The sequence below is a fragment of the Malania oleifera genome, chromosome 11, assembly GCF_029873635.1.
Source record: "Malania oleifera isolate guangnan ecotype guangnan chromosome 11, ASM2987363v1, whole genome shotgun sequence".
Lineage (NCBI taxonomy): Eukaryota > Viridiplantae > Streptophyta > Magnoliopsida > Santalales > Ximeniaceae > Malania > Malania oleifera.
Window position 1 is genome coordinate 31,970,733 of NC_080427.1, and position 10,344 is coordinate 31,981,076.

Here is a 10,344-nt window from a genome sequence, read left to right on the forward strand (position 1 = left end):
ATGAAGCTCCATCACTAATAGAGCGTGAAATCTTAGACATGAGACCTAGAGGAGTTCGAAAGATTGGTAGATTGGTAGTTAGAGGACAATTATTTACCAGATCATGTGGGTAAACTGATGAGAGAAAACTTGGTAGTTAGAGGACAATTTCTAACCCTATATATACAATTATTATCCCACTCCCCATAAAAGTAGGCATTAATTGGAAAAAACCCTTCCACTTCTCTATTAATTCTCATAAAATTTTAAAAGTTAAAAGTCACCTTAATCTATTAATTCATAAATGTCTATTGCCTTTTTATTTCATGTGGGTCATATTTCAATACAGTGTATCTCATTTGACATTTTAGAAACAAAAATAAAATTGAAGGGAAAGTGACTTCTCCCCAAGCAATAATCAAAACTATTCAGTCTTACACGTACATAAATTCCCAATGCTTTTGGTATGGAAGGATTCTAGTATAGATAATCAAGGGGAGGGGGAGATGGGTTTTTGTAGATCATGACTAATATTGCTGCGATGACTGTATTTGATTATTGTGTTTTGAGATGTTAGTGGGTGCCTGTTTTTGTAGATTACGATTTTGTAATTGACTTGGTCCATTTTGGTCGATGCATTTACATTATGATTTAAAAAAAAAGAAAAAACAACAACAAAAACAACGCGCACACGCTAAAGCGGAGTGATCTTTCCCTCCAACAAGGTGTCTTGCAGTGAACTCGTATCCATGGCGGCGGTGGCTCCTATTCCCATCGACACCTACAAACTAGGGTTTATCGGAGCTGGTAAGATGGCCGAAAGCATTGCAAAAGGCGTCGTCCACTCTGGTCTCCTCCCTGCTTCCCGCATCTGCACTGCCCACCTTGGCCCTGCCCGCAGGTCTGCATTTGAATCCTTCGGCGTCAAGGTCTTCGACCGCAATCAGGACGTAATCTCTCTTCTCTCTGCCTCCTTTCCCCCACTCTCCGTTCGTGTGTCTGCCTTTCTGCGCAGGCACAGGGATTGTTCCTGTTTTTTGTTTTTTAAATAATTTCCTTCCATCTGACAATTCTTATCGGTGGTTTGATTGGTTGCTGAGAAAATGTGGTGAAACAAAAGAAGTTCCTCAAATGCTAACTTGTATGATCTACAGACATTTGAAGGTAAGATATCCCGCTGATTCAGGGTCGAAGGGAGAGGGCGGCTGGCATTTGATTTCCTCCGTTCTAACCTTTATGTATATACATGTAGAACAAGATTGTAAAATAATTATATTTATGGTGTCTGTACCCCATAAAATTTTAAAAACATTTCATCAGGAATATTTAAATGTTGGTACTTTGTAAATAGTTTTAGTATGTTCCAATGCTTTGTAGCATTATAAGATCAACAGAGAACAACTTGGATATACATTTCGTATGTAGGCGACAACACAAAAATAAAAAATAAAAGCATCACTGTGTTCTTCTTGTTTGAATACGTAACGTGTATATCTTTTATTTCTTTTACCATATATATATATATATATATTTATTTATTTATTTATTTATTTTTCCTCTTTTCCCCCTGTTCTCTAATAGGAATAGCTCGTTTAATCTATTTGCAGACCTATAAAGAACCCAATTAATATGTAGAAAATAAATGTTCTTCAAATAATTTATCTTAATCTTATCTTTCTTTTACCTCTAGAATGATTGAATAATGTTGTTCTTTGCGGGCTGCACATTACTGGTAACGTGGAGCTTTTCACCCCACCTGACGACCTTCTCACTCCACCTGCTCCTGTTTTTTTTTTTCCCCATTATCTTTAACCCCTTCATTTGAACTGAGTAAAGGACAGTTGTGATTGGCTATACATCATCTATGACAAGGCCTGAGACATACAGCCCTAAAGAATATTAGCACCAATTGTTATTAATATTATTATCATCATCATCATGAACAGGATATATTTAGTTTATATTTTTATTGTTATATGTCATAAATGTTGACTCCTCCAACCACAAAATCCTAGCTTTTGTCCCTACTGCCAAATTTACCCTTTCTCAATTGTGTTGGTTTTGACAAGTTGGAGCATTCATTCTTTTACGAAACTGTTTTTTGTAGATTCGAAAGGTGTTCCAATGTTGTGTCGTAAAACTATTTGTGAAATTGCGTATGCTAAGACAATGTTCTCTCTCTTTCCTCAAAATTTTTAGCAAGGAATCAAAACAAATCTCTGTTCATGTTTGAGGTGTAAAATGGGTATTGTTAGAAATTTGACTAAGGAATTTATTGGCTTCTCATGAAATTGACTATGTAGGAAAAGGGTGAGAATTGAGGAGCTGGTTTCATATTCCTAACCTAATCATTTAATATAATACCATTTGGTTTGTAAGAATCAATGTGTTTATACCATTTGATTGAAAAATATTTTTATGAACAATTTTTAAAAGGTTTGTGCTGTATATAATTTGTTTGAAAATGCAATAAGTCGATATACTTAATGGGACCATCATTACCACGAAGGTTAAAGTATTTAAATCAATGAGTTGTACCATGTCACATGCAAAAATCAATGTGCATGTCATTTGTTCCAAACTGTTCTCTTAAACAATTCAAAAACATTTCTGCCCAGAATATATCTATTTTTTTCCTCAACTTTCATTTATATTGAATGCTAAAATCACAAGCTTAGGTGGTATAATTGATATACCAAATGGGACCATCATATGGTAGGTCATGATCCTTTTTCATCTTGACATGCTATGGCAACTTAAGACATGTTATATGTAAGTCATGCCCTTCTTGTTTATTGGAGTTATTTGCAGTATTCCTGATGCTATCACAATTATTTTTTATTTATATTCTTGACATTGCCATAATTTTGTTATATTTTTTTTTTATGATATCAGGTTGTTGAGGATAGTGATGTTGTCATTTTCTCTGTGAAACCTCAAGTTAGTATTGCTCATGCTCAGAACTCTTTGCCATCAAAATTTGTGTATGTGAAAACATGCAAGTTAAAGAATCACGTGCTTTGTAGTCATGCTTAGTGTCCTTTTTCTATCTTTCAGATTTGTATGTGTGAAAGCTGGCAATTAATCACATGCTCTATAGATTTTCCCCCCTTCTAGATGAAAAATCATGGATTTGAGCATTTGAAACTTCTTTCTTACTTTAGTTGAAGAATTATGAATTTTCCCTATTCATTAGATGTTCGTATATGCTGAATGACTAGAATTATATGGTGCTGTCATATGATTGTCCTTTGCTTTGTGTAAAGAAAGTAGAGCAAAGCTCAATCTCATTTGATTTCTGAACATTTCTCCCTAAAAATTTGAAAATATTGGAAACTAGAGTTAATGGTAAAGAAAACTAAAGGATACAATATTGGTTATGGAGTACTGCTTCTCTTAAGTTATATGATATGTAACCATGAAAATTTATGTGATGGATTTTTTTAATACAAACAATTCCTTGTTCAGCACATGATTTGTGAGTTTATATTTCAAAGAAGCAGCATTTGGTGTCAGTTGTTGCAGGGGTTAAATTGAAAGATTTACAGGTTTGTGGAGTTTGAGTGTCATTGTTTGCCATTTTCTTAATATGTAAACTTCTTGAGATGAAGGTTGTGCATAGAGATGTTACAACATGACGCCCTAATAAATATTTTCAACAGTGGAAATGTGTATGCCTCTCTTGTGTATGTTAGAGTAAGACTATGCCTTTGATGAGGGGTTCTGCTGCAAGGAAGATCATAATGGTGATTCACTATGATAATGCTAGGGCTGTTTTGAATCCTAGGCATGTCACAATTGTAGTATGCACGTAGATTCTCCACTGTTAGAAAACTTGTTGTTACTACGATTAGTTGATGTTACCATAGTGTGAAACATCACAACACAAACTAATGTTCAAATATCCATTAAAAGGTATACTCTTTAATATTTGAGGTTTTTAGTCTTTTGAAGCGGTATGCTCCATTCATATTTTGATATGACCTGATACTATTAATTATGGTAGATTGGTTACAGTGACTGTAAATTACCTAATTGCGGATATTTAGGCATTAGAGATGGATCCAAGTGCGAAACCCTCTTCAGAACAATATCCATGCACTCCACTTGTATTTATCCGCTAATTCAGCTTTTTGATGTCATATACTTTATGCTCTTCTCTCATTCCACCTTCCTTTGGACAGCATTTGTATCATTTTCGTTTCTATAGTCGTACTTCAAGGTGTTTTATTTTTTGATTTTTTTTTTTTTGCATTTATGTGCTCATTCGACTTTCTGATTTCTTGTGCTTTATGCTTTTCCAATGTTCTATCATCTTCCTGGACAACGTTTGTATCACTTTCATGCCTATTTCAAGGCAGGCATTTTATGTTTTTGTTCTCATACTTCTTAAAATTTCTAAATAATTCATTGACGTCATTGTTGTATTTCATTTAGGAATGGGCTGGTCATAGCAGATTTGTTAGGGTAATGCCAAATACGCCTGCTGCTGTTGGTGAGGCAGCTTCAGGTATCATGTTTTTTGTCCTTATACTGTTAATTGTTATGCATCTTGGTTTCCTACATGATTATGTTGGATTTCTATCATGCCTAAGTTGTCGTTGATGCAACTTCTTACTAAGTTTTGGGGTACATCTTATGTGCTCTACTACTTCAGTGATGCCCTGTAGTTGGTAAAACTCTGCAGAGCTGAAAGATCTTCCCATACTCCTTGGCAAGTTTGAATATATTTGATTGTTTTCATTCCCAATGTGTGCATGTGTATGAGTGTGTGCGCTTTGGTCTTTGCATTAGGATCACTGGACCAAGGAGTTATATGCATTAGTTGGCCTGCTTTTTGCTTGATTCAAAGTTCTCATTAGCTGCTTGAATGGGAAAATTGCACCTATATCCCCTAACTATTCACCAAGTTTCATACTCCTCCCTCAACTCTAATTTCTATCATTGACAGCTCCACACCATTGAAATTGTTGCCATGTCATCCTGCGGTAAACTTGTTTGAGGGATTTAGAATGAAACGCTACCCTGGCAAGCACAATGTTTGTGTAAATAGCACTTGTTGAGATTTTGATTAAAATGAATGACCTAACTTGAAGATAGGTCTCTCCCCCTATTTATAAATACAAATCAAATACATTCTAATGACAATAATACCCTTAATAATTCTCATTAATTAACATACTAACACACTTAATGATAATGCTAAAGACATAAATAACCTCTAACGCTCCCCCTCAAGCTAGAGTATAAATGTCATATGCTCCTAACTTGTAACAAATAAATTTAATACGAGCACCCCCACCCCCCAAAAGCATTGGCAAACAAATCAGTAAGTTGCGTATCAAACTTCACATAAGTGGTAGTAATGAGCTTCTACTCAAGTTTCTCCCGAACAAAGTGACAATCAACTTCATTGTGTTTCATTCGCTCATGAAAGACTGGGTTGGCAACAATATGAAGAGCAGCTTGATTATCACACATCAACTTCATAGGTTGAGAATGTGAAAAACTCAATTCTTCCAACATGTTCTTCAACCAGACTAGTTCACAAGTAGCGTAAGTCATAGTTCTATATTCGGATTCAGCACTTGACTTGGTCACCATAGTTTATTTCTTACTCCTACAAGAAACCAAATTACCACCAACGAAGATATAGTACCCAGTTATGGATCTCTGGTCGGAAGGCGATACAACCTAATTTGCATCTGTATATCCATGAATCTAAGTGTGACCTTGATTACGATATAAAAGACCTCTATCAGGTTCACCTTTGAGGTATCTTAAGATGTGAATGACTGTGTCCCAATGACTTGTCCTTGGACAATCTAGAAATTGACTCGCAACACTTGTTGCAAAAGATATATCCGACTGAGTGAGTGTGAGATAGTTCAACTTTCCAACAAGTCTTCGATATTATCCGAGATTAGGCAGCAAATCACCCATATCCAGTATTAACTTGCTGTTAGGATCCATGGGTGTATCAATTGGTTTGGATCCCAACAATCCAACTTCATCCAACATATCAAGAACATATTTCCTCTGTGACAAAACAGTTCGCATACGAGATCTAGATACTTCTATATCAAAGAAATATTTCAACGGTCCTAAATCTTTAGTTTGAAACTTAGTTTGAAATACCTTTATCATCATTGCCTGTATCCCCATATAAACAATAAGAAGCATCCTACCCTATGAAGTATGACGATAAAGCACAGAATGATCCATCGCACACCATCGAAGAACAAATTATAGTACTACAACACTGAAACGACCAAACCATGCTCTAGGAGACTGTTTTAAATCATGTGCCTTCTTGAGCCAATACTGTAAACCCAACTCCCCCTAAGCAACAAATCTAGGTGGTTGCTTCATATAGACCTCCTCCCCAAGATCACCATGCAAGAAGGCATTCTTCACATCTAATTGATGCAGAGGCCAATGACAAGTAGTAGCCAAGGAGATGAACAAACATATTGATGTATGTTTGGCAATCGGAGAAAAGGTGTCAGAATAATCCAAATCATACATTTGAGTATACCCCTTAGCAACAAGACAAGCCTTTAAACGAGCCACAGGATCATCAGGGTTGACTTTCACAATGTATACCTAGCGACAGCCAATGACAGACTTGTCAGGAGGAAGAGATATCAAGTCCCAAGTGCCATTGCCCTATAAAGCATTCATCTCTTCAAAACCATAGTATTCGTCCACCCAAAGTGGGCTAAGGCTTCGGAAACAAATTTAGGAAGGACAATAGATGATAGAGCTGTAACAATATTAGGTTCGTGATAAGAAGTCATAACACATATAGTTGGAAATGGGATGTTGGGTACATGTGTGTTTACCTTTTCAAATAGCAATGGGAGGATCAACATAATGAGAAATATGATTATCAGACAAGGAAACCAAAGGCGTTGTAGTAGAAGTTAGAAGGGACTCTCTTCCTTGGAGCAGCCATTGTGAATACAATTGCAAATTAGGATGATTGAGACAATGAGAAGGACTTGAACTACATAGAGACTTAGATGGTTTCGAACTACATGGAGACTCAGATGGTTGGTTGGGCAAGGACAACAAAGTAGAATATGGAAGATTAGGCAGAGGAGGAGACTCATTAAGCTCAGAAGCACTCAAGGTCTGGGTGTAGTAAGGTGTAGACTCAAAGAAGGTAACGTCTGTGGTAACAAAGAAGCGATGCAGCATAGGACTATAAAAAATATAATTGTTTTGAGTATATGAGTAGCCTAGAAAGACATTTAGTACAAGGATCCAACTTATTCACACTTGGAGTTAGTTGATGAACAAAGGACACACCTGAATATACAAGGAGGGAGAGAGAATAAAGGTGAATTAGAAAAGAGAATGGAGTAGGGAATTTTACCACTAAGAACAAAGGATGGCATCTTGTTGATCAGATAACAAACAATAAGTACAGCATCACTCCAAAACACTTTGGGTACATGCATTTGATAAAATAAGGTGCAGATTTCAAGGGTGTGTCTATTTTTCCTCTCTGTAGCCCCATTTTTTTGAGGAATGTGGGCACAAACCATAGTAGTTAAAAGCGCGCCTAGGCGCAAGGCGCAGTGAGGCGATGAGTCTACCGCCTCATACCAGGTGGGGCGAGGCGACCTGCAAGAGGCGACACCAGGCGAGACGAGGTGCAGTGAAGCGCAAGGCGCAGTGAGGCGCGCCTTGTGTTTTTTTAAGCCATTTAAAGGAGACAAATAGCCCAAGCCAAACTTGTATCCCTCATTCGACTCAAACGAACAGAGCCCTAGCTCCTTTCGACCCTTCGAAGCCCTTCGTGAGTTCGTTTGCGAGCCTTTGAACCAGCCGGAAGCCTTCGCGCCTTCGTCTTCAAGCTTCGACCAGGATCGTGAGTTCATCTTCGACATTTTGAAGAAGCACGACCTGCGCAACTTCGTTTCGAACCAGCCGGAGCCCTCGCGAGTTCGTCTGCCTACCTTCGAAGCTGTCGTGAGTTCGTCTGACTGCCTTCGAGCACGAGGTGAGTTCGTCACGTCGCCTTCAACATTTCGAACCAGCTGGAGATCGTCTTTAAGCCTTCGAACCTTTGTAAGTCTTCTTCTTCTTCTTCTGCTGCTGCTGCTGCTTGCGTCCTGCTGCCTGCTGCCTGCTGCTTCTCTTCTCTTCTTCTTCTTCTGCTGCTGCTCCTGCTGCCTGCTACTTCTCTTCTTCTTCTTCTTCCTGCTGCATGCTTGCTGCGTGCTGCTGACTGCTGCCTGCTCTTTTTCTTCTTCTTCTTCTTCTTTATATGTAAGCTTACTGTTTTTTAATTTATAATATTTAGTTTAATTAATGTAAGCTTATAAATTATAACTAATAACATAATATTTATTTTTTTCACAGAAATTTAGCTACTGTTTTTTAATTTATAATATTAAGTTTAATTAATGTAAGCTTACAAATTATAACTAATACATAATATTTATTTTTTTTACAGAAATTTAGCTACTGTTTTTTAATTTATAATATTAAGTTTAATTAATGTAAGCTTACAAATTATAATTAATACATAATATTTATTTTTTTTTACAGAAATTTAGCTACTGTTTTTTAATTTGTTTGGAAATGCATTATGTAAGTCTTAAATTTTAAATATATGATGCATTGTTTTTTCAGTTAGGATACAGGATACCAAGTCTAAAATCTTAAATGGATTCTAGTTCTGGATGTGAGGCCTCGTCAAAGAAAGATCCCGCATGGAAGTATGCACATTTGGAGGATCAAAAAAATAGAAATAATTTGACTTGCAATTTTTGTGCTAAAGTCACAAGGGGAGGAATATTTCGAGCAAAACAACACATTGTCGGAGGATTTCGAAATGTGAAAGAATGCTCTAAGTGCCCTGCTCATGTACGTGAGGAGATTAAAGAGTATATGTTGAAGAAAGATATGGAAAAGGAGGAAAATGAGTTATTGCCCGACTTTGATGATATAGATCATTACGGTGAAGATGAAGAAGATGAAGTTCAAGAAATTGACATTTGTGGCAAGAGAGTGTTTACTAGTGATGCAAGTAAAAGATCATACCAATCCAACTTGAAGAAACCAAAACAGAAGGGGCCTATAGACTTGTTTTTTACTCCCGATCCAAAGAAAGCGATTCAAGCTAGGAAAGAAGGGAAGATGAAGCAAACATCAATAAATGAAGCGTGCAAAAAAGAACTTAGAAAAAAGGCAATGGGAGATTTTGCTAGGTGAATGTATGATGTTGGGATACCATTTAATGCTGTACGTTTGAGCAGCTTTGCAGTGGCACTTGAATCGATTGGACAATATGGTCCTGGAATAAAGCCACTTAGCTATCATGAAGTGAGAGTTCCTTACCTAAAGGAGGAAGTCAGTCGAATGAAAGAGTTGTTGAAGGTCCATAAGGAGGAATGGACAAAATATGGCTGCTCAATTATGTCTGATGGTTGGAGAGATTCAGTTGCTAATAAGGACATAATCAACTTTTTAGTGAACTCTCCACTCCAAGGGGATCAGTATTCATCAAGTTTATTGATGCTTCTAATATTGTCAAGAATGCAGATAGAATGTATAGATTACTTGATGAGATGGTCGAAGAAATTGGAGAATCAAATGTGATTCAAGTGGTAACTGACAATGCGTCAAACTATGTTGTAGCAGGTAAGAACTTATTTTTAGAACTACTTTCTATAGTGTATATATTGTTTATTTTAATATTTTAATGGCTTCATTCCTTGATTTTTCAACAGGGAGATTGTTGGAAGCAAAGAGGCCACATTTATATTGGACACCGTGTGCTGCTCATTGCATTGATTTAATTTTGGAGGATATTGGGAAGATGCCTTCAATTCATGCAACTTTGAAAAGGGCAATTTTTTTGAATGGCTATATCTATAATCGTGTTGGCGTTGTCAACTTGATGAGACAATTCACTGGAGGAAAGGAGTTGCTAAGACCAGCAGTTACAAGATTTGCAACTGCCTTCATCACCCATCGTTCAATCCATCTTCAAAAGAATAACTTGAGGAAGATGTTTATTTCTGAAGATTGGAATACTACTAAATGGGCAAAGGAGGCGGCTGGCAAAAGAGCAGCTACTATTGTTTTGATGCCTACTTTTTGGAGTACCATCGTCTATGCTCTTAAGTTAACAGGTCCACTTGTTTGTGTACTCCGTATGGTTGATGGGGAAAAGAAGCCTGCAATGGGATATATTTATGAAGCAATGGATAGGGCTAAGGAAGCCATAGCTAAGGCTTTTGGTGAGAGATGAGGAATAATTCAAGGAGGCATTTAAATATTGACGAGGTCGGGGGGGAGCCAACTCCATCAACGTTTTGCTGAGCTGGCACACTACTTGAATCTAGA

At 37.0% G+C, this 10,344-nt stretch overlaps 2 protein-coding genes across 2 annotated transcripts in view; both read left to right on the forward strand.

Annotated features, from left to right (window-relative positions):
- Positions 1-620: 620 nt before the first annotated feature.
- LOC131167449 (pyrroline-5-carboxylate reductase-like) lies at positions 621-4,584 on the forward strand. The gene is made up of 4 exons (XM_058126255.1): positions 621-929; positions 2,875-2,961; positions 3,477-3,527; positions 4,417-4,584. The coding sequence occupies exons 1-4, from the start codon at positions 729-731 to the stop codon at positions 4,582-4,584; spliced, it is 507 nt and encodes a 168-aa protein (XP_057982238.1). The 5' UTR covers positions 621-728.
- A 4,206-nt stretch (positions 4,585-8,790) lies between these two features.
- The window catches only part of LOC131167450 (uncharacterized), a 2,093-nt gene continuing 539 nt past the window's right edge, over positions 8,791-10,344 (forward strand). Inside the window, exons 1-2 of the mRNA XM_058126256.1 lie at positions 8,791-9,636; positions 9,726-10,130. Of these exons, the coding sequence (XP_057982239.1) occupies positions 9,543-9,636; positions 9,726-10,130 (499 nt within the window). The 5' untranslated portion in view covers positions 8,791-9,542. The remainder of the gene's footprint in view (positions 9,637-9,725; positions 10,131-10,344) is intronic.